This window comes from Saccopteryx bilineata, chromosome 7 (genome assembly GCF_036850765.1).
Source record: "Saccopteryx bilineata isolate mSacBil1 chromosome 7, mSacBil1_pri_phased_curated, whole genome shotgun sequence".
Classification (NCBI taxonomy): Eukaryota; Metazoa; Chordata; class Mammalia; order Chiroptera; family Emballonuridae; genus Saccopteryx; species Saccopteryx bilineata.
In genome coordinates, this window is record NC_089496.1 from 80762634 (window position 1) to 80789534 (window position 26901).

The 26901-nt window shown below is 42.6% G+C and overlaps 1 protein-coding gene across 7 annotated transcripts in view; it reads right to left on the bottom strand.

Moving 5' to 3' along the window:
- MYOF (myoferlin) overlaps nucleotides 1–26901 on the bottom strand; it is a 187010-nt gene that overhangs the window by 64035 nt on the left and 96074 nt on the right. For all 7 annotated transcript variants that reach the window (XM_066240064.1, XM_066240063.1, XM_066240062.1 and 4 more), the window contains 8 exons: nucleotides 26229–26406; nucleotides 24310–24434; nucleotides 19619–19725; nucleotides 15787–15979; nucleotides 13530–13685; nucleotides 10341–10472; nucleotides 5749–5912; nucleotides 3291–3405 (listed from right to left, as the gene is read on the bottom strand). In XM_066240064.1, coding sequence (XP_066096161.1) covers nucleotides 3291–3405; nucleotides 5749–5912; nucleotides 10341–10472; nucleotides 13530–13685; nucleotides 15787–15979; nucleotides 19619–19725; nucleotides 24310–24434; nucleotides 26229–26406 — 1170 coding nt within the window. The remainder of the gene's footprint in view (nucleotides 1–3290; nucleotides 3406–5748; nucleotides 5913–10340; nucleotides 10473–13529; nucleotides 13686–15786; nucleotides 15980–19618; nucleotides 19726–24309; nucleotides 24435–26228; nucleotides 26407–26901) is intronic.

The window sequence follows — 26901 nt, forward strand, 5'->3', positions numbered from 1 at the left end:
AGAGATGTTGGAGAGCTTACTGCCTATGTTTTCTTCTATGATTTTTTGTCGTTTCATGATTTACATTTAAGTCTTTTATCCATTTTGAGTTTATTCTTGTGTATGGTGTGAGTTGGCCATCTAATTTCATTTTTTCACGTGTACCTTTCCAATTTTCCCAACCATTTATTGAAGAGACTGTCTTTATTCCATTGTATGTTCTTGCCTCCTTTGTCAAATATTTATTGAGCATAAAGGTGTGGGTTGATTTCTGGGCTCTTTGTTCTGTTCCATTGATCTATATGTCTCTTCTTATGCCAGTACCAAGCTGTTTTGATTATAATGGCCTTGTAGTATAATTTGATATTAGGTATTGTGATACCTCTAACTTTGTCCTTTTTTTTTTTACAGGGATAGAGAGAGAGTCAGAAAGAGGGATAGACAGGGACAGACAGACAGGAACAGAGAGAGATGAGAAGCATCAATCATCAGTTTTTCTTTGCGACACTTTAGTTGTTCATTGATTGCTTTCTCATATGTGCCTTGACCGCGGGCCTTCAGCAGACTGAGTAACCCCTTGCTTGAGCCAGCGATCTTGGGTCCAAGCTGGTGAGCTTTTTGCTCAAGCCAGATAAGCCTGCGCTCAAGCTGGCAACCTTGCAGTCTTGAACCTAGGTCTTCCGCATCCCAGTCCAACACTCTATCCACTGTGCCACCGCCTGGTCAGGCCAACTTTGTCCTTCTTTCTCAAGATTGTTATACAGTCTTTCTTGGTTCCATATAAATTTTTGGAATATTTGTTCCATATCTGTGAAACATGTCATTGGTATTTTAATAGGCATTGAGTTGAATCTGTAGATTGCTTTGGATAGTATGGACACTTTAATCTTCCAATCCATGAATATGATATATGCCTCCAATTATTTGTATCTTCTTCAATTTGTTTCTTCAATGTCCTATAATTTTTCAAGTATAGAACTTTTACCTCCTCAGTTAAATTATTCCTAGGTACTTTATTTTTGGTCGTTGTTGCAATAGTAAATGGGATTGTTTTCTTAATTTCTCTTTCTGATAATTCATTAATGGTATATAACAATGCCACCAATTTCTGGATAGTAATTTTGTATCCTGCTACTTTGCTAAATTCATTTATTAGATCTAGTAGTTTTTTGGTAGAGTCTTTAGGGTTCTCTATGAACAATATCGTGTCATCTGTGAATAATGATGGTTTTACTTCCTCTTTCCCAATTTAGGTGTCTTTTATTTGTTCATCTTGTTTGATAGCTGTGGCTAGAACTACGTTAAATAAGAGTGTTAAAAGTGGATATTCCTGTCTTGCTCCTGACCTTGGGGAAAACACTGTTAGTTTTTGCCCATTATGATGGGTTGTGGGTTTGTCATATATGATCTTTAGTATATTGAGATATAATAGAATGATCCTTCTATTTTCACTTTGCTGAGAGTTTCAATCATAAATGGGTGCTGGATTTTATCAATGCTTTTTTTTGCATCTATTGATACGATCTTGTGACTTTTATCCTTTTTTCTTATGTGATGTATCATGTTTATTGATTTGTAAATATTGTATCAAGCTTGCATCCTGGAATAAATTCCACTTGATCATGGTTTATGATCTTTTTAATGTACTGTTGGATCCAGTTTGCTAGTATTTTGTTGAGGATTTTAGTATCTATGTTCATCAGGGATATTGGCCTAGAGATTTCTTTCTTTATAGTGTCTTTGTCTGGTTTGGGGATTAGGATTATGTTGGTCACATAAAAGGAGTTTGGGAGTGTTCCTTCCTCTTGAATTTTTGAAATAGTTTGAGAAGGGTAGGTGTTAACTTCTTTGAGTATTTGGTAAAATACACCTAACCTATGAAGTAGTCTGGTCTGAGGCTTTTCTTTGTTGGGAGTTTTTGACTACTGCCTCAATTTCATTAGTTGTAATCAGCCTATTAGGGTATTCTGATTCTTCCTGACTGTTTTGAAAGATTGTATATTTCTAGGAATTTATCCATTTCACCCAAGTTGTCCAATCTGTTAGCATATATTTGTTCATAGTATTTTCTTACAATCCTTTGTATTTCTTTCGTGTCAGTTGTTACTTCTCTTTCGTTTCTAATTTTATTTATTTGGTTCTTCTCTCTTTTTTTCTTGATGAGTCTTAAAGGTTTGTCCATCTTGTTTATCTTTTCAAAGAATCAGCTGAAATTTTTTTTTTTTAGTCTCTATGTTATTTATTTCCATTCTGATCTTTATCATTTCCTTCCTTCTACTTACTCTGGGCTTTGTTTACTATTCTTTTTCTAGTCCTTCTAGATGTACAGTTAGATTATTTATTTGAGATCTTTCTTGTTTTTGACATATGCCTGTAAGGCTATGAACTTCCTTCTCAGAATTGCATTTTGGGTTGTTGTATGTTCATTTTCATTTGTTTCTAGATTACTTTTGATTTATTCCTGATCTCAATGTAGATCAATTCATTATTTAATAATGTTATTGATTGCTTTTCAGGTTTTTTCCCCTTATTATAGTTGATTTCTAGTTTTATACTACTGTGGTCAGAAAAGATGCTTGAAATTTCAGTCTTCTTAAATTTCTCGACTGTTTGAATATTTTAATGACATGAACCTTCAATTTGTAATGACTTTTTAAAACTAGGTAAATAATAAATAAATATTTACAAAAAAAATTGCACAATCCGGCCCTGGCCAGTTGGCTCAGTGGTAGAGCATTGGCCTGGCGTGCAGGAGTCCTGGGTTTGATTACCAGCCAAGGCACACACGAGAAGCGCTCATCTGCTTCTTCGCCCCTCCCCCTCTCCTTTCTCTCTGTCTCTCTCTTCCCCTCCCGCAGCCAGGGCTCCATTGGAGCAAAGTTGGCCCGGGTGCTGAGGATGGCTCTGTAGCCTCTGCCTCAGGTGCTAGAATAGCTCTGGTTGCAACAGAGTGACGCCCCAGAGGGGCAGAGCTTCGCCCCCTGGTGGGTGTGCTGGGTGGATCCCGGTCGGGTGCATGTGGGAGTCTGTCTGACTGCCTCCCCGTTTCCAACTTCAGACAAAAAAAAAAAAAAATTGCACAATCCAACCTTTATCATGCACCAACATCTAGTTAAATAAGCCCAAAGTCTTTTATACAGAAAATAATTATAGGTGTACTTGTGTGGTTTGTTATGAATGCATGGCTATTCAGAACATGAGATGAAGCAGAAGAGAAAGAGAAATGGATTCTCCTTGTGGTTAGTGGATTCACAGACTGTGGGTCCAAAGAACTAACGTGTAAGGCTTTGTCTTGGGAGCACACCACTCACCGCATCAGTGTAGGTATCTTCAGCCGGTTTCCACTCACCCCCAGGATAGCGACTCTCATTCTGATATACTTCATCTGTGAACTCCGTGTGGCCCGCATCTGCTTCTGTCAGCAAGCTGCATGTAAGGCTCATGTTATCAAGGGAGAAATGATAGACGACAACCTCAGCCTTTTCCAATGGTCTGGAACCATCTACAGCCTGGGGGCAGCACCAGTTCCCTCCTCACTCTAGTCCTGTGGGTTCTCTATTCCAAACTCCTTTCGTCCTAATAGCTTTTGACATTCCTTTGACAAAGGGGCCTGCTGGAAAAATGAGACCTAAATTATAAAGAACTCCTCAGACTAACAGGGCTGCTACTTTTCAGCAATTAGGGTGGGGACTGGGAAAAAGAACTGTGGGCAGCTTCTTCTAGGGACCTCATAGTCCATATATCTGTTTCATTTTAGGGCTGTTTAACTTTTTCTCAGCAAAACTCTTGGCCAGTAGTTCAAAAGATTAGACAGTTGTCCTTCCTCATTCACCTTATGTTTAAAAATGGAGTAGAGAGGGTCTCATGAGGTCAAGCGTGGAAATTTTTACTCATGGCTTGCTCAGTCTGTGTAACACATACTGAAGGGAGGAGTTTAAATTTTCTGGATATTTCCTCGGTAGACAGCCAAACCAGGTTATGTAAGACTCCAAACTCCATCTGGGCACTTGGGAAATCTATACTGACTCACTGCCATGCCAATTTTCCTCTTGGATATGAAACTATTTTGACAACCCATAGAAGAAAGTACAGAGGTTCCAACTTTGACTTAAATCTCCTGCCAGGTATCCGCTCCAGTGAGGTTTCTTTTTCCTCCGTCCCCCCATCTTTTCCCTGCGTATTCTTCCCTAGAATCAAGCACTGGAAAGACATCAGAAAACAAATATTCCCAGCCATTTGTATACACTGGGCTCATCCATCACTTTCCTGGGCCCCAGAGAAGGGAACGGGAGACCTGGCTGCTGCCCGCGAGGTCCCATCCAGCCCTGACAATGCTTTGACCTTTCTGCTCAATTTCCAATCACAATGCCCCCTGCCTCTCCCTGTCCTCACTAACCTTCCTCCCTCGGTCCAATTCAAATCTCATTTCCTTTCTCCTTACTAGCAACCCTAACTCAATCCAAAGTAAGCTGCCGTGGGTTAAATGCAATCCTGTGCAAAAACTGGGTCTTGACAGACCAGACCCAGCACGTTCATTTCCCTCCTTCCCTAATGCCTGTGTGATTGCAGGAAACAAATGTGGACAGAGATTGCAAACTAGATTGACGTCTTCAAATGCAAGTTCACAAGCTTGCTTCCTCCAAACTCACGTATGTTGTCACGAAGTGGAGAGTAGAGGCACTTTCTGGCCCTGATGCTGTTGGCAACACTCAGAAACCAGGCTCTGGTTTCCTCCAGACTCCAGGGGAAACCTGCTTGCTGCACTCTACTGTTTCTTTTTTTTCCTTTTTAACAATAGCTTTTGAGATATAACTTATGTACCATACAAGTCACCCACGTCAAGTGATGCCTCTACTGTTCCTTATAGATGTTGGATCCAGCATAAGAATTGAGTGATGGTTTTAGTCACCAGGCTAGACTTGTGACACTTACAACCTGTGTGCATTTGGATGAGTTAGTTAATCTCTCTAGGTATCAGTCTCTTCATCTTTAAAGTGGAGATAATACTATTATTTGTTGGGAGATATATGCCTGTCTGTCTCCTGCATTTCTGCACACAGGCCCCCTTACTTTTGTTATAGACTATCTTTTCAAGGATGTTTACATGGGGAAACAACTTTGGAAGACAGAGACAGTGTGTCTGGAGCAAAGAGCCAACAAGCTTACTATGCATTATAAAATATCTGAGTTCCTTAAACTCAGGGTTGCCTCCTGGTACATGATCCAATGCATGTGCAAGTGTCATTTGACTGTCTTATTGTTGGCCTGTAGGAACTGGGGCTCAGAGAAATAAAGTAAATGTTAATTCTCTGGTGTTGTTATTGCTGTGGGCAATAAACTCCTCTGTCTCTGAATCAGGAGTCTTGTGTCTCTTAGCGTCTATGAAACTATGGCAGGTGACCTTGTTAAGCTTACAGGAAGGCAAAAACTCTCAGATCTTTGATAACTTTTGGCCCTACTTATCTTGTCAGGCTGTAGGCTAGATTCAATTAGATGATGTCAGTGCTTAGCACATGGCTCGACACATTCACACATAATAAGTGTGCCAATAAATGCTAGTACCAGGGTCTTTTTTCGTATTTGTTTATCTTATAATGAAACACTGATGACATCTTTCAAGTTTTTATGAATTTCTATAGACTTATTCCTGCCCATTGGGTGTTACATAAATATTATCAAAAAAAATAATGGAGAGGATTCATTTATGAATTTCTAGGAAAAAAATGTCATTGCCGTATCATTTTTTTTTTAAGAAAATGGAAAACTTACCTCCTTTCAGGATCGACTGTCCAGCTTGCTTCCCATTCCCAGCCTTTTGGAGGTAGAAAGAATTCCTTCTTGAGTTTTATTTTTCCTGTGACATCAGAAAATTTATGGCGACCCACTAATCCAGAAGTGCCCCATTTTCCAAACATGAGAGCTTGATTTTCATACTATTAAAAAAAATAATAAAAACGAAGAAACACCATCAGAGAGCAAGAACCAGAACCAACCTATAAAATGTCAAGTCCCTCAGGACTTAGGCTAAACAGTAATAGAAAAGCGAAAACGCTTTCTACTCAGAAGGTACAGACCAAACCTGGGCTGTTACTGATGATGTAACTTAGGCTGAGTCCTTCAGCTTTCTAAGACTCTGTGTTCTCTGGAAACTGGCGCTAATACAATACTATCTTTCTTTTAAAGTTGTTCTAGAGTTCACGTGTGCAAATGATCGTTCAAGTGCTTTGAAAACAGTGGTGTATCATGTTGGTGTTTTCTATTATTATTTCATACGGTTCCACATTGTCCTCTGAACCTAATCTTTCAGATACCTACAAAAAGTACTCAGTTTACGAATGTGCAGGCTTCCAAGTTTATTTGTTAGCTTGTTGCCTAGAAGTTGGGGCACATTTCCTCTAGAAACAATGTATAACTGACGCTGCATTCCCCAGGCAGTCCTCAAAGAACTCCGCTGAAACATGAAGGCTGTTTAGTACCCAGCCTTTATGGGGCCTAAGGGTTCTGAGCTTTCCTCCGCATTGCTGGGTAGATCAAGACCTTTCTGGAAGCAGGTTTAGGGGCAATGGCAGGCTCCGGTTTACAGGGTACTACTTTCTAAGTTAGAATTGTTAAATCTACAGTGATCTGCCTTTTACCATGTCATCTATCAAAAAGATTTAAATTTTCAGAGAGAGTGTCCCTGTTCGGGTCCAAGCTAAAATCTTCGTTCGTCTGCAGATGAGCTCATGGAGAAGATGATTTGCGTAGGTGATAGGAGGAGGGCCCCGATGGGGAAATTGGGTTCAGGAACACAATAGTGTTGGTCTCAGATATTGGCTCTGAGCTCCGAGAGAAGATGAGCTTGAGTGAACAGCTAAAGGAGCTGTTGTCACAGGAGCTGCCAGACTTGAGGGCATGGGCACACTTTGGTTCCCAGTGACAAGGACACGGAATGAAGGAGCAGGGCATTCCTACTTCTGCTTGGAAGCCAGCATGGCTCTAGGAAAATCCAGATAAGGAGTTTGGCGCAGATAGAAGGACACCAGCAACAGTGGAGAAAGGGGCCTCACGTGTATTTGAGGCTGTGACCTCTACCCAGCAGGGTTGGGGAAGGACTGTTAGCACGTGTGAACTCAGAGACTTCCAGAAATCGGAGGCAGGGACGAAGGGAAAGGCCCTGCACAAATATGAACGATAGTTAACTGCAGAGCAGGGGTGACTTGGAGAACAGGAGGAGATCTCGGAGTGTGTTAACCCTAACAGGAGACTGGCCTGGGGTTACTTCAATGCAAGCACGCGGGATTCTTGGAGGAAGGCCATCAAGAAGCAGATGTCCTTTATGGTTGATAAACTCTGAGACTCTGATTCTTCTCGTGACCTCGATCATGAAGGAAACAGTAGACGTGCAGGATTGGGGATGGTATGGTTGGGAAAAAAGGCTTTTGTAGCTTTCTAGTTTTATCTGCTGAGCTGTGGCTTTTGGAACTCAATAAATATGCAGTGGGGCAGTTTCTCGGGGCTGATTCCGCTTCTGAGTTTCAGCCCTCTGCCCATTTACTTTCATCTGATGTGTCCTATTCCTTGCGAGTCCAAACCGTAAAAGAAATGGTAACACAGGGAGGGATTTTGTAGAGAGATCTGGGTTGCAGAGGGATTTTTGTAGAGGTCATCATTAGCACAGGACAGTAAGAACCAGTGAAGCTTCTATGATTGTTATTAACATGCCCCTACTGGTACTCACAGGCTGTTAGAATCTGGAGGAACTAGAGTCACACAGAACAAATGAAATGGGTGGGTCATCTCTTTATATGAGTTGACACTCCAGCTCACTCTCTGCAGGGAAGGATCTAGATGATGTCGAAAGGGTGAAACGGAGCCCTGGACTGGTCGGTCCTTGCTCAGTGCTAAGCTTATCTCCAGCCACAGAGTTAGAAGCTAGGTGCATGCCAAGAAATGTTTCAGGGATGCAGGAACAAACTTCTCCTGTGTGTGCCCTGATGCCGTCTACGTCACATTCTCCATTGACTAGACATCAATATCCACCACATAGGACATCCTGTGCAACCTCCAGCACACCCTCTGTTTATCTCCAATTGCACTTCTAAGCCTGTGCTGTAAGGACTTTGTGTGTCTCCTATGCGTTCCATTGTTTCTCAGAGCGGCCCACCGATGCCCCTCTGTGCCCACATAGGGATTGCCTTTGGTGCCAACCCCTGGCTCAGCTACAGAATGAGAATCCTGGAGAGGCTCTGGCAGTGAGCATGTTAAATAAGACACTTGGTTTCACAATCATTACAACAAAGGATGTGATCCTTGAGCACAGGGCATGGCTTCTTCATCACCTTCAGCACCTACCTCCATGTCTGGAATAAAGCTACCAGTCCCTAAAGCTTGGATGGATGGAGGGATGGATGGATGGATGGATGGATGGATGGGGGGATGGATGGGTAGAGGGATGGATGGATGGATGGATGGGGGGATGGATGGGTAGAGGGATGGATGGATGGATGTCAAATAGTTATTTATTCATCCAATAAGCATTTATGGGCCTGACCTGTGGTGGCACAGTGGATAAAGCGTCGACCTGGAAATGCTGAGGTTGCCGGTTCGAAACCCTGGGCTTGCCTGGTCAAGGCACATATGGGAGTTGATGCTTCCAGCTCCTCCCCCCTTCTCTCTCTCTCTCTCTTCTCTCTCTCTCTGTCTCTCCCTCTCCTCTCTAAAATGAATAAATAAAAAATAAAAATTATAAGTATTTATGTGCCAGGTACTGCTAAATAAATAAAAATTAAAAACAGAAGATGGCCATGAGTTTCTGTCCAGCAAGTAGATCAGAACCTACCCTGAACTAATTGTCAGTTTTAGTACTGGGCAGCAAGAAAACATGTGTAGCCTGACCAGGTGGTAGTGCAGTAAACAGAGCATCGACCTGGGACACAGAGGACCCAGGTTCAAAACCCTGAGGTTGCCAGCTTAAGCTTGAGCTCATCTAGCTGAGCATGAGGTTGCCAGCTTGAGCATGGGATCATAGACATGACCCATGGTCACTGGCTTGAAGCACAAGGTTGCTGGCTTAAGCAAGAGGTCACTCACTTTGCTGGAGCCCCCTGGTCAAGGCACATATGAGAAAGCAATCACTGAATAACTAAGGTGCTGCAACAAAGAATTGGTGCTCCTCATCTCTCTTCCTTTCTGCCTGTCTGTCCTTATCTTCCTCTCTGTCTCTCTCACATACAAAAAAGAAAGAAAGAACAGGAGGAAGGAAGGAAGGAAGGAAGAGAGGGAGGGAGGGAGGAAGGAAGGAAGGAGGAAAGGGAAGGAAAGAGGGAGGAATGGAGGAAAGGAGGGAGGAAGGAAGGAAAGAATAAAGAAAGAAGAGAGAGAAAGAGATAAAGAAAGAAAATGTGTGCAGATTAGCTAGAAAGAAGATAATCTGTTTATTTGAGCATGAAAGCCCATCTGCAGAAGAATGGAGATCATCTGAAAATTACCAGAAGAAACCCACTAAATACATCTAATAAATTTATATATATAAGCACTATAAGTTAAAAATAGTATATAAAAGCCTGACCAGGCAGTGGTGCAGTGGATAGAGCATCGGACTGGGATATGGACGACCCAGGTTCGAGACCCTGAGGTCACCAGCTTGAGCGCAGGCTCATTGGTTTGAGCAAAGCTCACCAGCTTGGACCCGAGGTTGCTGGCTTGAGCCAGGGGTTACTCGGTCTGCTGAAGGCCCTCGGTCAAGGCACATATGAGAAAGCAATCAATGAACAACTAAGGTGTTGCAACAAAAAACTAATAATTGATGCTTCTCATCTCTCCGTTCCTGTCTGTCTGTCCCTATCTATCCCTCTCTCTGACTCTCTCTCTGTTTCTGTAAAAAAAAAAAAAAAAGTATATAAGAAACAACTCCAAAGAACTCTGCTTTTAGCTGTAAAATTTGTGAAAATTATTTTCATTTGTTTAATTGTAATGAGACTTTTCATAACTAAGTGGATTTTAACTCAGTGAACATTTTACAAATTATCTCCATTGCTTTTTAAATATTCAGGCAGCATTTTCTTTGCCCGTGGGCAGACCCACCCGAGGCTTCCTCTCCTTGAGAAATGAGTCCTGTGGCTTAAAGACTCCCGAGCCCACACCAGCTCCTCGAGGTCTGCACCTCTCCAGTGCCCTCATTCTCGGGCTGTGTCCCAATGTCGACAATAAAATCTCAAGTCAATCTTTTCCTGTCCCCTCAGGTTCAGGTCCTTTGGCTGGGATTTTAGACAGTAGTAATGAGGTTGTTGGTGGTTTTAGATATGGAAACATTATCCCTAAGGATGAAAAGTAAATATACCCCCACAAAAAGGAAAAGAGAGTGATGACATTAAATATACCATTTCAGCAAAGACAGTGAACGTTCCTTCTGCGAAGCTATTGAACTTCTTCTCAACAGCACTCAAGCCCAGCCAGACATTCACTCTCAGCTCCACAGGCACCTTCGGCCCATTGTTTTTTTCCTGTGGGTACTGTGAAATGCACAAGAACATGATACATTACGGTGGACATATTAAATTCAAGCCAAAAGCAGACCAAACATGTAATCATTGCTCTCACCAGTCTAACGTTATGTTTGCGCAGTTAAAATACTTCCAACTGGCCTACGGCAGAAGTGAAAATAACAGAGCAGCAAGTCATTCTCTAAGTGTGATCCATGGTCCCCTGTGTGTCCTTCAGACATTTTCAGGCAGTTCATGGGTCAAAACTATTTTCCTAATAATGCTGAGACGTTACTTGTCTTCTTCACTGAATTGGCATTTGCACTGATGGTGAAAAAACTGTGCTGGATGGAACTCCAGGCACGGTAGCAGGAATCAAGGCAGTTGTGCCAAACTGTTTCGGTAGTAATTGTTTCCTTCATCACTCTCCGTGAAGAAAATAAAATGCCAGCGTTACTTAAGAATTCCCTTGATAAAGCAGTAAAAATACCAGTCTTATTAAATGATGATCCTTGAGTCCATCTTTTTAATATTTTGTGTGATGAATTGGAAGTACACACAAAGTATTTCTGATGCATATTAACAAATGTATGTCTTGAAGAAAAAGCTCATGCAATTGTTGAACCTTTTCAAAAAAAACAAAATACCATTTTTACTTGAAAGAGTGATTGACAAATAAACGTGGGTGTGGGGCAGATGTCTTCCTGAACATTACCATAATGAGCCTTTCCTTTCAAGGATAACAACTGACTGTGTTTCGTTAACCAATGATAAAATTCAGGCTTTCAAGTAAAAATAAGAATTTAAAAAAAACTTGTATTTGTCACAGTGAGCTTGATAGCTTCCAGGTACCTAAAGCTTTTTCTTACATGTGATATTGATAAATGTGATTTTGTACTATTGTCTGATAAATTGTGTCAACATTAGGAAGATCTGCATACCTCAGTGAGCCAATATTTTCCAAATGGTCAATGTTTCATGTTACAAAACCAAGCATGGATAAAAAAGCCATTCACAGTACAAGACAGGCCAATGGATCTTAATGTAGCAGAGAATATAAAGTTCATTAATATGGTTTCAGACTCCACATTGCAATTAACTTTTCAAAAGCTACCACTTGTGGAGTTTGATGTTGCATATGAGACGAGAATCACAATTATCTGAAAAGGTTTCCTCCCTTTTCAAACAACATACTATTTCAGATTCTCTTGCCCTGGCCGGTTGGCTCAGCAGTAGAGCGTCGGCCTGGCGTGCAGGGGACCCGGGTTCGATTCCCGGCCAGGGCACACAGGAGAAGCGCCCATTTGCTTCTCCACCCCCCGCCCCTCTCCTTCCTCTCTGTCTCTCTCTTTCCCTCCCGCAGCCAAGGCTCCATTGGAGCAAAGATGGCCCGGGCACTGGGGATGGCTCCTTGGCCTCTGCCCCAGGCGCTAGAGTGGCTCTGGTCGCGGCAGAGCGACGCCTCGGAGGGGCAGAGCATCGCCCTCTGGTGGGCAGAGCGTCGCCCCTGGTGGGCGTGCCAGGTGGATCCCGGTCGGGCGCATGCCCGTCTGTCTGACTGTCTCTCCCCGTTTCCAGCTTCAAAAAAGATAAAACAAAAAAACTATTTCAGATTCTCTTTATAAGCTCAACCAAACAACTTACTCCATCAGAATGAATGTAGAACAGATATGGGAATGCAGCTACATTTCTGTGAAGCCAGACATTAAAGAGGCTTGCAACAATGAAACGTAGTATCACTTTGCTCTCTGATTTAAAAAAATAAGTACAGTTATATTTTATAAAAACATGGGACTTATGTTAACATGTAATGGCTCTACTATTGTTATTTTAAAATAAATTAATAAATATATGTTTAAATGTCTCAGCTTTAATTTCTATTACAGGAAATATTAATAGATACAACTCGCATAACAAAAGCTCTCTGGGGTCTTCAACAATTTTTGTAAAATTATTTTCTTGTGTGTGGAAAGGTATCCCAAGACCAAAAAAGAATCTCACTGAATTAAATAATTCCCTCAACTGGATAATGAGTATTAACAAAATCAAAATATAGAAAACATTCTCTTAAAAGCATTTTACTGTTTATCCACTGAGTTCTAAATTTTAACACAGAGAAAACCACTCTGCCTCCTCTCTCACCCCCTGTGAAATTTTATTTATTAATCAGTTTGCTTCCACCAACTGCTGAGGTCAATTATAATTGTGGTTCTATCTTAAGTAAAATGTATGGTGCCAAGAGGTACTTGAAAGAAGGTAATCATTCTGGTTCTATTTTCACCCTCCTGATTAAAGAGCGATGAGTACATTTATTAAAAGTTAGCAAATATCTCCTTGTTTTAAAAGAACACTCTCCCCTGACTGTATTTTCCTCTTCTTGCTTTTTATTCCTCTTTTCCAAATCCCAAGAACTCAGCTGAGGTTGGTCAAAGGAGAGGGATGCCAACGGCAAAACTGGGAACTGTTCTGATCTGTGTCCAGCCCCAGGGTCTCCTTTGGTTCTCCATGTGCACACAGAGCAGTTCTTCATCCGGGGTCCTGGGATGGACTTCCGGGTTCTCTGACATTCCTGAATCATACGCAAAACACTGGACACATGCGAGATGCGCATGCTTCTGGAGGAGGGGGCCAGTGGCTTTTACCAGAGCCTCAAAGGAGTCCAGGATTCTAAAAATGTCCAGAGCCCCTGCCCTAAAGTAATAATTCTCAAAATTTTTCAATTTGAGAACACATTTGGTTAGAGAATCAATTCCATGGACTATCTATATAAACTTCTCTCTTCCCCCACTTCCAAACACTCCCTAGAAGAGAAGGGAATAAAGATATTGCTTTGCATGAGACTTTAGAAATCAGTGGAAAATTCAAATGCCATGTTAATATCAGTGCCACAAAGACGTCTCCAAGAGTCCTTGATTGAATGCCAGCAAACCTCAGACCACTGTCTGGGAATTACCACCTCAGAAGAAGGGGCCAGAATGGGCTGGAATTGGTCACGAGTGCCCTAGCCATTCAATGATAAAGGAGCCCCTTCTTAGGAACCTGGGTTTTGCATCTGAGTACCTCACATCACAGGGTATGAAGCCATACCTTCAGAAAGATGGTTTGGATTTTCCCACAGTATTTCCCAGATGCGTTCTCCCCATTGGTGGAGTATAAAACCTGGTGTGCGGGAATGCGCGCATAGGCCAGTCTCTTCTCTCCCCGTATCATCCAGATGATAATGTCAGGCATGCTGTTCTGCGGCTGGTCACGTGGGATGATGGAAAAGGAAGCAAAGCTAGAGTTAGTCTAAGTGCAGGCTGGCCCATCAGGGTTCCACTCTGGCAAAGAGACACTATGGTTAGGGCTATTTGTCTCACATTCCTGAGTCTCACATCTTCTAGGACCACACTGTGAGCTCACAGGGGTAAGAGCAGGCTGTGGCTGGCCAAAGGGCATAGAGGGAAATGGGGGGGGGGGGGAGCTTCACCTGCCAAAAGCCCTGCCAACTCGGTGGGCTCTGATAGGTATTTTAGGAAATACCCTCACTTATCTGGCCCGTCATTTGAAGGAAGCCATCGGCAGCACTGAAAGGGTTACAGATGTCATGTACAGTGTGTCCGTAAAGTCATGGTGCACTTTTGACCGGTCATAGGAAAGCAACAAAAGACGATAGAAATGTGAAATCTGCACCAAATAAAAGGAAAACCCTCCCAGTTTCTGTAGGATGATGGGGCAGCATGTGCGCATGCGCAGATGATGAGGTAACACCGTGTATACAGCAGAGCAGCCCATGGCCATGCCAGTCGAGATGTGGACGGTACAGAGGAAAGTTCAGTGTGTTCTGTGGCTCGCTAAATTCGAATCCGTGACCAAAGTGCAACGTGAATATCGGCGTGTTTATAACGAAGCGCCACCACATAGGAATAACATTCCTTGATGGGATAAGCAGTTGAAGGAAACCGGCAGTTTGGTGGAGAAACCCCGTTCTGGTAGATCATCAGTCAGTGACGAGTCTGTAGAGGCTATACGGGATAGCTACCTAAGAAGCCCTAAAAAATCTGTGCGTGAGCCCACATCGAACTGCACTGAATAGGTATGAAACTGGGAGAGTTTTCCTTTTATTTGGTACAGAATTCACATTTCTATCATCTTTTGTTGCTTTCCTGTGACCGGTCAAAAGTGCACCATGACTTTACGGACATACTATATTTGCTGGTATTTGCCAAATCTGAAATACTCACTTAGTTTTCAAATATCTCCTTTTTTTCTGATTATAAAGGTGATACAGATTCACTATAGAAAATCTGAGCCCTGACTGGTTGGCTCAGTGGTAGAGCATCAGCTCTGCATATGGATGTCCTGGGTTCGATTCCCAGTCAGTGCACACAGGAGAAGAGCCCATCTGCTCCTCCAACCCTCCCTCTCTCACTTCTCTCTCTTCTGCTCTTATAGCCATGGCTCAATTGGAGCAAATTGGCCCTGGGCACTGAGGATGGCTCCATGGCCTTTGCCTCAGGCACTAAGAAGAGCTCAGTTGCTGAGCAACAGAACAATGCCCCAGATAGGCAGAGCATCACCCCCTACTGGGCTAGCCAAGTGGATCCTGGTTGGAGTGCATGTGGGAGTCTGTCTCTGCCTCCCCTCCTCTCACTGAATAAAAGAAGAAAAGAACATTTGAAAGCAACAAAGCTTAGAAAGGAGAAAATAAAAATTATCTGTAATTATGTGTGTTTTTTCCAATGTATATTGATTTACAAATATATTAGCCCCTACTGCATCTCTGAAAGTCAGTAGGAAGGGCCCTCTACTCCCTTGTTCTTCCAGTCCACAGAAGTTAATGTCAGTCAAAACTTATCCAGCACTCACTGTGTGTCTTGCACTATGCTAAGCCCTTAACACTCATCAGCCTCCTTAATCTTTACCGAAATATGTTGTATAGTGAGTCCATTTTACATATGGGGAAACCGAGGCTTATAGAGTTTGAATACTTTGCCCAATGTCACCCATGCTAGATCCAGATTCAACGTCAAGTCTCCCCAATTCCAACCAAAGGTGGCATTTAGTTCATATCTGGATTTATCATTCTACTTGAAACGTTCTCTATGTCATGATTATGTCAATGAGTTGCACACTCTAAGACCTTTCCAGGACCACCAACTCAAAATTCTTCTTCTCCCCTGACAGCATGATGTCCACCCCTATTACCCGTTAGCATCCCAGTAACTGCTTGATCTCATTGCCCATCAGCTCTGGTCAATATCAAAGGTAATGGACTAGATTTTCCCATCACCATCTCTATCCTTGTGCTATTCCATAGAGTCCTTCTTCCGTCGGTGACATTCACGCAGTTCAAAAGTCCTACCTCTTCAGTCAGTTGCATTAATTTGTGCAGCCAGTCTTCGATTTCCCCCAGTGAGGACGTCACCTCTGTGGCCTCAGACCTCATCTTCACCGCTGCCTCGTGAATCTGGGAGAGAGATCTAGACCGCAGCTTTCGGATCTGAGTATCTAGCATTGTGACATTCGATTTTCCTTCCGAGAGAGGCAACGTGTATCTAAAAAACAAAACAAAACAAAACAAACAAACAAAAGGTAAAACAGAGTTTGTAGAACAGCTTTTTAGGTTTCGGACTGTCAAAGTCATTTATAATCGGTTTCCATCTTTCAAACCACACCAATTTCCTAACTGACTCCACAGTATGAGCAGGTTTAAGCTGAAGTAGGTTCTATCTGGCATTGGTAGATCAGATGTGCCAGTTAAGACTCTCCTCACTCCCATGAGGAATGCAGGGGGATTTAAATTTCAAAGCAGTTCCTTGGGTTTGGCCCAAGGCCCATGGACTCACTAGAAAGAAGGCGGAGACAGCAGCTGGGAGAAACGGTTTAGCCTTCCTATGCCTCCTAGGATCATTATATGGCTCCCAAAATGAAGGAGGGGGAGATTAGAGACCATTTGGCCAAAGGGTTCTTAACTTAGTGACTACACACCTCTAGGTCATCTGTGGATGGGCCTCAAGAGTTCTGTGAATCCCTGAACTTACAAAAAAAAAAAAATGTGTGTGTTTGTGTTGATATGCAGTGTGATATAATGATGAAGAACTCAGGCTTTGGAGCCGACTATCTGGGTACAAACTCTGGCTCCACCATTTACTAGTTCCGTGATCCTTTATTCTCCTGTCTTCAAAGGTGGGAAAATAATATCTACCGTCTAGGGTTGTTGTGAGAAGTACATGGATTAATACATGATGCGCATTGAGAGCAATGCCTGCTGCCTAATAATCCAAATAATGTTGCCATCATCATTATCTCATGGTTGTTGTCATCCTTGTCATTGTCTCATTGGATATTCAAAGGGGCCCATGAGCTCCCAAGAGGTGAAGAACCACCTGTGTAGGCCAAGCTGCCATTCAAAATGAGAAGTTTAGAACAGCTGAGCTGGTGCCACGATGGCCTTCTTCTGCCAGGGCTTCGCTCTCATCATGGCAGCTGGCGGGGACACAGGGTAAGGCTGTCTCTAATTCCAGGAAGTTTTACTCACACGGTCTCTACCTGGACTTTCCATTGGTTTGAATTTCATTCAGGTTTTTAAGTGAAGGAAATCCTAGCATAACTTCCCTTAAACACAAATTTCCTGTTACACAAAGTTTAAAAGATTTCAATTTACTTCTTTAAGAAACAGTTCACATGAATTTGATTCTTCAAAAACAGATTCTTGAAGAACAGTAAAAGAAGACATTTCTGTATTTTGCTCAGCAAACCTTAAAATTCACATCTTTGACACATATAGTTATTACCAAAGTGTTGGGCAGATAAAATACATTATGCTCACTTTGTTAAAGATGGTGCTGCCTACATGGAAGCCCATCGCCCAGGTGATATTAATGTGTGTTGGGGGCAGGCTGTGGGCAGGCAGGATCCTTGTAGTCTGGGGCTTGGTTTTAGGACTAAGCCTTTCTCACCCCTTTTGATGTGGGGTGGTACAATCCCATCATGCCTCAGATAAGTGACTTTGTATTAGAGACTTCCCTATTTTGTATATTGGATTAAAGGTTTTGATTTCTGCACTATAAAGTGGGGCAGACCGGGAGCTTGCTCTCTTGGTTCCTGAGATTAGCATTAGAGAGCAGAGCAGAGGAGAGCAGAGAAAGGCCACGTGGAGGAGGCCAGGAGAAGCAGCCAAGATGGTGGAGTGTTGAAGGAGAAGCCAGTTTGTGCAGAATGGAGATGAGGAACAGAGGTGAATGAGACTGGTGAGGTTAGAAATCTTTGATTCTAGGAAACTCGAATAAGTCAGTAGCTTTGTGAGCACTGAATGAGTGGGTTTTGGAGCCCAATGTGTGTTTTTACTTGCCCGCTGGGTGCAAGCTAGGATTAAAGCTAATGGCCCACCAGTTCTTGGCTCCGTTGTTTCATTACCATCTGTCCGAATCCAATGCGAACCTCTATGGGCCAGGCAGCTGTGATGGTGGCTGCGGCAACTGGCTTTACACAAAGGTAATGTTTGGTTACATTAGTAATTATGGCAATACACTAGTAGGGTTAAGTTGCTGGAATAATTAATTCTGTGAGGCATAAATACATGTGGAAGCTGCTAGCTTGAAAGTCACACATGAAACCTTCAATAAATGGATGTTAATGGTGTGAAACATGTAGCAGAAAGAGGAGAGAGTTGTGCTGAGAAACCCAACTCTGGGACTCAGATACATCATTTCACCTCCTTGGACCTCTGCTTTTCATCTATAAAATAAGGATACTGGAAGAGATGATCTCTTAGGACCGAGATTGAAGTTCTTTGCATCAAATGACTGTCAATTACCCGGTTACACCACTAGAAGGCACAAAAAGACAGGGAGACTTAGGGCGTCAGCCCAGAGGGGAGAAAAATGTCTCTGGTAGTTGCTACTGGTGAGAAGTATTCAACATGCTTTTCTTTGGGAACTTCCCTGTCCCGTGTCTATTAGCAAATAGTGGAAGTGAGTTTGGAATGAATCACTTTCCCCTTTGATTTCCAAACACCCAGAGTTCTGAGCTGTTTCCCCAAGTCACAGTTATGAAAGCTTGTCTGGCTCGTTAAATCGACTGGCTCTACCTAAAGGAGGTGTGGCCAGAGTGTTCTCTAGGCATTCAGTAAAAGAGCAAGTCAAAAGGTTGTTTCTAAATGTGTTGGAATTATAAATGATGTTCTGTATGGTAAAAAGCGATGCTCTATCCCCAGACCCCAGGAGTCACCTCATTTGTTGATTCTGGGAGGCAGAGGCTCAGCCTGCTCCCTCTGCGCCTCCCCCCCCCCCCCCCCCCCCGCCCCTTGCCCGAGGCTGCCTGGGTTGTGCTTCCTGGAGTTAGGCTTCAGCCTTCCCTAGAACTGGCACCAAATCCCAGAGTGGAGCTTTTCCTGGTAGTGAGTCAAGGACTCCTCCCAGTGACCTTTTGAGAAGCTTGACTAATTCCATTTTATTTTTCAGGCAAACACCAGACACAATTCTAGAGGCTCTTCTAGGCTTACAGTTTGAAGGAATGCTGAGATACACAAATAAAATAAATCAGTGTACTGTGGTAAGGTACCAAAGAACTGTAAACTTAGTATTGGCAATGCCATTTTAAAGAGGAAAGGTCAGGCTTTCTGTCCCATCTTTTCTTTGGAAAATGGAGGAAAAAGGATATAGAAATCTCCTGACTTACAAGGACAACTGGGTCATTTAATTTTAGTTCTCTGAAAGGATTAAGGTTATCTGAAGAACTTCCTTTCCCTTTCAGTAAGAGACAAAATTTACATACCCCCCCCCCCCCCAACCACTGATTTTAGCTGTCTCTCCCTTCCTGGAATCCTGAGATTAACGTGTACCTCTAGGCAAAAGAAAAGAGATAGACACTAAAAGGTTTATGAATGTATTTTGATATGTAGAATGACATCACTATTGAAAGTTTTTTTAAACCCCCTAGACAAATGTTATAAGCTTGTTAATGATTGTGTCACAATGTCATGCTCCCCCAACCTGTATGTAATCAAAGATATATAACCAGCCTCTGAGATAAACTCGAGGCTCCAGGATTTGGGTCAGATATTCCCCGTGTTAGTCATCTGTGGCCAGCATATTAATAAGTCTCCTCCTTTTAATAAAACCCTTCAAAACTCATCTGGACTTGGTGTCTCTAGGTAAACCCGTAGAAGTGAGGTACGGTATTGACAACAGTACCTTGTGTCTTCTATAACTTCATCGATCAGCTTCAACCATATTTCAGCCAACTGGTTTGCAGGAATTTTAGCTTGTAGCCCTGATTTTAGAGCTTCTATGTTTGATTGCTGAAGAATTTGGAAAGAGAGGAAAGAGGTGGTAATTTGTTATACCATTAGACCTAGTAAAGGTTTAACTTTAATTTTCAAGAAAAAAAAAACACCTATCAGAAAAATCAGGGTTTTTTTTTGTTTTTGTTTTGTTTGTTTTTTCTTTACTTTTAGTAAAGCTCACCATAGCTTAGCATAATTTCTTTTTCTTCAAAATGCAGTCAACACTCACATACTTAAGTAATAGGACGATCTTTGCATATAGCTTTGACCTTTGAAACTGTGGATGAAAATGGGGCCACATACTCAACCTGACAAGCTCAAGGGAGGCCCACATGGCAGCCTTACAAACTCAGAGACCTAAAGGAACCACACTGATGATCTGAAATGAAAACTTCCTAACTAAAAGCAGTTCATGGGGGATAGTCATGTCCTAGGCCAGGCGTCGGGAACCTATGGCTCGTGAGCCAGATGTGGCTCTTTTGATGGCTGCTTCTGGCTGGCAGACAAATCTTTAATAAAAAAATAATAACGTTAAAAATATAAAACATTCTCATGTATTACAATCCATTCATTTCCTACTGCTCATGTTCATGGTTGTGGGAGGCTGAAGCCAATCACAGCTGTCCTCCGGGACAACACCAAATTTTTATTGGATAATGCGTAACATACATGGGTAGTTGTATGGGTCTCACGGAATTACATTTTAAAAATATGTGGCATTCATGGCTTTCTCAGCCAAAAAGTTTCCCGACCCCTGTCATAGGCCATTATCTCCCCTGACAAAGGTCAGTCTTCACCTTAACTGAGCCAGTCTGTTGTCTTTTTTGCCTCTATGATAACATACCTTTGGAATGTCAGAGTAATCCCCTTTCCCAGATGCCTCAGGGCACAACCTCCCACCAGAACACAAGTCTCAGGAACATTAACTCTCTAAAATGATGGAAGAGCCTGACCTGTGGTAGCACAGTGGATAAAGCATCGACCTGGAAATGCTGAGGTCGCTGGTTTGAAACCCTGGGCTTGCCTGGTCAAGGCACATATGGGAGTTGATGCTTCCAGCTCCTCTCTCTCTATCTCTCTCTGTCCCTCTCTGTCTCCTCTCTAAAATGAATAAATAAAATAAAAAATTAAAAAAATAAAAAATAAAAATAAAATGATGGAAGACATCATCTTAAATATCACCTTTAGCTAAAGACAAAGATGTTGGGGGTGGAGAGTCAATTATGGCAGGTTTTCAGGAAAGGCACAGAAAACAAGGGTAAGATTGTTATGCAGATTTAAGCCCAGACATTCTCCACTGTAGTGAAGGTAAGCCTGGTAGGTACAGCCGAGGGAAGCACCCTGGCAGGTGGATGGTTCTCTTACAAATGTAACCGTTCTTTTGCAAAGGGCAACTTCTCCTTGGTTTTCAGGGCCTCTCCCTGAAGGAGGAGAAACCAGAAGAATGCAGAGGAGAGAGGGGCCTGCAATGTCTGGGGTCTTAGGCTCCAGCCACTGACCTCAGTGTTCAGGACTGAGGGAACAAGGGCAGACAGAAAAAAATTTAAAAATAACAAAAACACAGATGTAGACCTTGCTTGTGATTAGTTCCTTGAGCTCCAGTAAGAAGAATGAGTGATAGGATTATCAAGGACAGACCCTCCGGCTACCTCTCCCCTTCCCCTCCCTAAGACAGAAAAGTCAGGTACACCTGCAAACAAAGAAGTCAGAGAAATCAGGCATTTGTCATGTGAAAACTAAAGCTGTAAAGGTATATAAGATGTAAGAAATCTAACTTTGGCCTGACCAGGTGGTGGAGGTGGGATAGAGCATTGTACTGGAATGCCAAGGACCCAGGTTCGAGACCCCGAGGTTGCCAGCTTGAGCCCGGGCTCATCTGGCTTGAGCAAAATAAAAAAAATAAAAAAATGCTCACCAGCTTGGACCCAAGGTCGCTGGCTCGAGCAAAGGGTTACTCGGTCTGCTGAAGGCCCGTGGTCAAGGCACATATGAGAAAGCAATCAATGAACAACTAAGGTGTCACAACGAAAAACTGATGATTGATGCTTCTCATCTCTCTCAGTTCCTGTCTGTCTGTCTCTATCTATCCCTCTCTCTGACTCTCTCTCTCTATCCCTGTAAAGAAAAAAAAAAAAAAAAAGAAATCTAACTTTGGAGAGGCCATGTTTTGTTGCCTCTTTTGGGGTCACACTTATGGTAGGGGACTGGTGTTATGTATGGGACCTCAGTATTGTGTATATTGAGTTGGACATAAAGAGGAACTTTAAACTTGCTTTTGGTAGCTGCTTAGAGTAGAAAATCCCCAATAGTCTGTACAAGGAAGTTAAGCATTAAATGAAGCTTGCCTGTGGCAGTAGCTTAGAGTGAAAAAATTTTACAAGCCCAACTAGTTAGATATCTTGACTTAAATCTTGCCTAGAGAAGAGGCAGGATATAGTTTTATGCTTTAGCCTTGCAGCAATTACAGGAAGAATTGTAACCAGCTTTAGAACAAAGAATGCTTTCTACCAAAATGTCAAGCATGTTGTACATACCTGTTGTAATAGCTATGACTTTGTGGTTTATCCCCTTAAATACCGCTCTCTCCCTAGGCTCGGGGCTGTTAGCTGTTTCTCAGCTAGCAGTTGCCAGGCAACTAATAAAGGCTTTTAAATTTATAATCAATTTGGGTTCTGGTCAGTAATTACTCACGTTCGGTCCATAACAACACTGCTCTACCGGCTAAATAAATCCTACTTCCTTCATCAAGTTGTCTGGGCGTTCTTGTCCTCCTTTGATTCCTGCAACATCCCAACTCAAAAATAAACAATGTCCCAAAGAGGCATACTTTGGGGTGGCAAGCTTTGCTTTCCTTCATACTCGAAACATAATTAGAATAGAGGTATGATCAATCCTCCACCAATTCCTTTGAGATGAAGGACTGGGAATTAACACCACAACTATACTGCATATCAATTGCAGCTTTATTAGGTGAACAATTTACTTAAGTTAACTTAATTCTAAAGTTCTTCTTCAATACTATCTTTATACCATAAAACAATATTTTTCCATTTTTCCATGGAGTCTTAGATCAGGGACCCCCTTACTCTTACCCCCCACCATGTCTTGGTCCAGCCCTGACAGAGGTTAGATCTTAGAAAAAAATAATACAAATTGAATTTGAAAATCAAAACACTAATACCAGATAGATTTTATACTGATACCTGATAGAAATAACTTAGTATCTTTATCTCAACCATGTTCCCTTTCTCCTCATCCATGTCAACAAGATGGATGATTACAGGTATCACATCTATGCAGCTTTTATCACAGGGAACCCCCAACCTCCAAACAGGAAGCATTCAGTCCTCTAGTCACAGCAAGAGTTGAAAAGGTCAGGCCCTGGTTCCTCTGAACCCACTTCTTCTCACAGTGGAGAGGTTTACTGCCTCAACAGCAAAGCTCTAAGGCAGGGGTCCCCAAACTTTTTACACAGGGGGCCAGTTCACTGTCCCTCAGACCGTTGGAGGGCCAGACTATAAAAAAACTATGAACAAATCCCTATGCACACTGCACATATCTTATTTTAAAGTAAAAAAACAGCCTGACCTGTGGTGGTGCAGTGGATAAAGCGTCGACCTAGAAATGCTGAGGTCGCCGGTTCGAAATCCTGGGCTTGCCTGGTCAAGGCACATATGGGAGTTGATGCTTCCAGCTCCTCCCCCCTTCTCTCTCTCTGTCTCTCCCTCTCCTCTCGAAAATGAATAAATAAAAAAATAAAAATAAAAAAAATAAAAAAAAAATAAAGTAAAAAAACAAAACGGGAACAAATACAATATTTAAAATAAAGAACAAGTAAATTTAAATCAACAAACTGACCATTATTTCAATGGGAACTATGCTTCTCTCACTGACCACCAATGAAAGAGGTGCCCCTTCCGGGAGTGCGGCGGGGGCCAGATAAATGGCCTCAGGGGGCCGCATGTGGCCCATGGGCCATAGTTTGGGGACCCCTACTCTAAGGGTTGCATATTTCTATCAGAAAGCACCAATCTCCACACCATATTACATACAATCTGTGGCAGATACAGTGAGTTTCTCTTCTTCCTCTTCAATACCCAACGTCCCTATTTCATAATAACAGAAGTTTTATCTCGCCATATTCTGGCCCAAACATAAAACTGCATCTCCCAACTGCCTTATAGTGAGATGTGGTGCTATCACTGGATTCTGGCCAAAGGAAGTGAGTAGAAGAAATCCAGTGTGTGACTCTCGGGTCTTTCCCTTCAAAGGAAAGACCTGTGTCATCTTCTCCTCCTCATTTCCCCTTCCTCAGACTGGAGGGTGGGTGCCGTGGTGGGCTGCTCCTCCCATGAAAACAGTGACAACTCCTAGTGACGGCAGAGCAACAAGCGGGCCAGAGCCTGGCTCCCCTGCGCCCCCGAACCTCCTTGGATATCTACCCTCCACTGTAACTGAAGAGACTGCTTTTATTTTCCTTGCCATTATACTATGAGGTCTTGTGTTGAGGTTGGTTAGGGTGCTTCGCCTGCATCTTAACTAATACATAACATAATTTACTCTGTCTGGTGAAAGGAAATGCAGAAAAGATCAACTTACCAGCCGTTCTGCCATGACTAAGAGAATGTTGACTGCATCCAGGCGATGACTGATATCTTCCCAATATGAAGTCAAGGTAACAACTGGCTTTGTGTGGGCCCAAGGCAAGTAATAATAGAAGTTCCCTGGATAGAACATTGTGGGTCAGTGAACACTGGACACTTAAAATAAACAACATGTTTAGTAAAGAGATGGGCAAACTGGACTTTTTTTTTTTTTTTTGTATTTTTCCGAAGCTGGAAACAAGGAGGCAGTCAGACAAACTCCCGCATGCATCTGACCGGGACCCCTGGCACTCCCACCAGGGGGCGATGCTCTACCCATCTTGGGGTGTCGCTCTGCCGTAATCAGAGCCATTCTAGCGCCTGAGGCAGAGGCCACAGAGCCATCCTCAGTACCCGGGCAAACTTTGCTCCAGTGGAGCCTTGGCTGCGGGAGGGGAAGAGAGAGACAGAGAAGAAGGAGAGGGGGAGGGGTGGAGAAGCAGATGGGTGCCTCTCCTGTGTGCCCTGGTCGGGAATCGAACCCGGGACTCCTGCACACCAGGCCAACGCTCTACTACTGAGCCAACTGGCCAGGGCCAAACTGGACTTGTTTAATTGTGTGCTTGGGAAATGGTCTGGGGTGGTTGGGTTCTTTAACTTAATGTAATTAAGCAACTGAGAGACAGATAGAAAGTTCTCACTCATTCAGCCTGTTTTGAAAAACTCTAAAATACTCTAGTAAACCAAACACAACAATCTTCAGGAGTTCTAGCAGCTCAGGGTTCTGTATCTGAACATCACTGATGAATATATAACACGGTGACAGAAAACACAGGAAGCATAGGAGGTTAGATTGCATGTGCCTGTCCCTGAAAACTGCTATTTTAAATGAATATTTTTTGTTGGAAGTGGGGCAAGGAAAAAGAATTTTTTGTTTTTTTCAAAGCTTTAGCCAGAGTGAGCTTTAGCTCAGCAGTTCCTTTGAATCAAACCTGCTTGCTAACTATTCTTACTTGCAAGGACAGTTATGGACATGTGGGCACCTTCCAATACTTAAAAATACATACATACATACATACATACATACATACATACATAAAAATAAAAGCCTTAGCTGGATACATGGGATTTGGCATTACTTAGAGCCTTACAATGATTAAAAATTATTAGCCAACATTCTCTGGCACATTTTATATTTTAACACTTTTGTATATTTTGCTTATACAAAAATTAGGTAAAAAACTATATGAAACTGTTGAAACATTTGATAAGAATTTCTCCCTCCCTCCTCTATATTCTTAAATCATTTGTCAATATCTTTATTAAGGCAGTTTTATACTCTGCCTTCTATTATGATTTATTTATTTTATATACTAGAATGTAAGCTCCTAAAAGCAGGGACTGTTTTATATCCACCTTTGTTCAAATTCAGTTACTTAATCCTCATGGATACTCTGAAGAAGATGGAGAAAGTGAAGGTTAGAATTCAGTGATGTGGCTGAGGTCACAGTGCTGGTGAGTGACAGAGGGAAGACCAGACGCTCGATTTCCCAGGCCCTGAGCCAGAGCCCCATACACTTCAACTACTCAATACAGAGTGATTTGGAACCTCATAGGGCAGAGGTGGGAACAGGTAGATGCTTCCAGGGAGCTCAGTGGTCAGCAAATTGCCATCTTGTGACATTACAAAACAGAGCCAGTGGTAAATTTCCTCATGGGGGGGCTCAGCCCCTGGCAAAGGGCCTGCAGCTTCTTTGGTTTGATAAGTCTCTCTGAGGTGCCTGGACTCCAGCCATCTCTCTGCCCTATTCAACCTTTTCCTTTCCACTAAGCAGATACTGGAGATAATGGCTGCCATAGGGAGAATATGCTGCATGCTTCCCGGCCTGCGGTGCACCCATTCTAAATGTGTATGGGAGACAGTGTCAGTCTTACCATCAAATATGGCACGGCTGTATTGAGTGGTTGATGCCAAAGGCTTACAGGTTGAGTCAAACTTGTTGCCATAGTTCCCAATGCTGACTTCAAACTGAATGGCCTCGCCAACATCCTGCAACATGGTGGCCGAATGGAACACAGCAGACAGGCTGTACTTTCGCCTTCGCTGGTATTTCTATAACGTACAAGCAGACATAAAGCTCAATGAAACTCCTTTTGCTTGAATATTTTTTTATTTTTTATTTGCGAAAGAGAGAGAGAGTGAGAAAGAGATCAATTTGTTGTTCCACTTATTTATGCATTCATTGGTTGATTCTGACCAGGGTTCGAACCTACCACCTTGGCATATCAGGACAATGCTCTAACCAATTTTGCTACCTGGCCAGAACTCCTTTTTGCTCTAATTTACATGTTAGACTTTTAGCAAATATAATTCTAAGCCCAATAATGAGTGTTGAATTAAATGCCAGTGAAGAATGTTCTTTTTTTAATTTATTTTTTATTTTTATTTATTCATTTTAGAGAGGAGAGACAGAGAGACAGAGAGAGACAGAGAGGAGAGAGAGACAGGGGAGAGGAGCTAGAAGCATCAACTCCCATATGTGCCTTGACCAGGCAAGCCCAGGGTTTCGAACCGGCGACCTCAGCATTTCCAGGTCGACGCTTTATC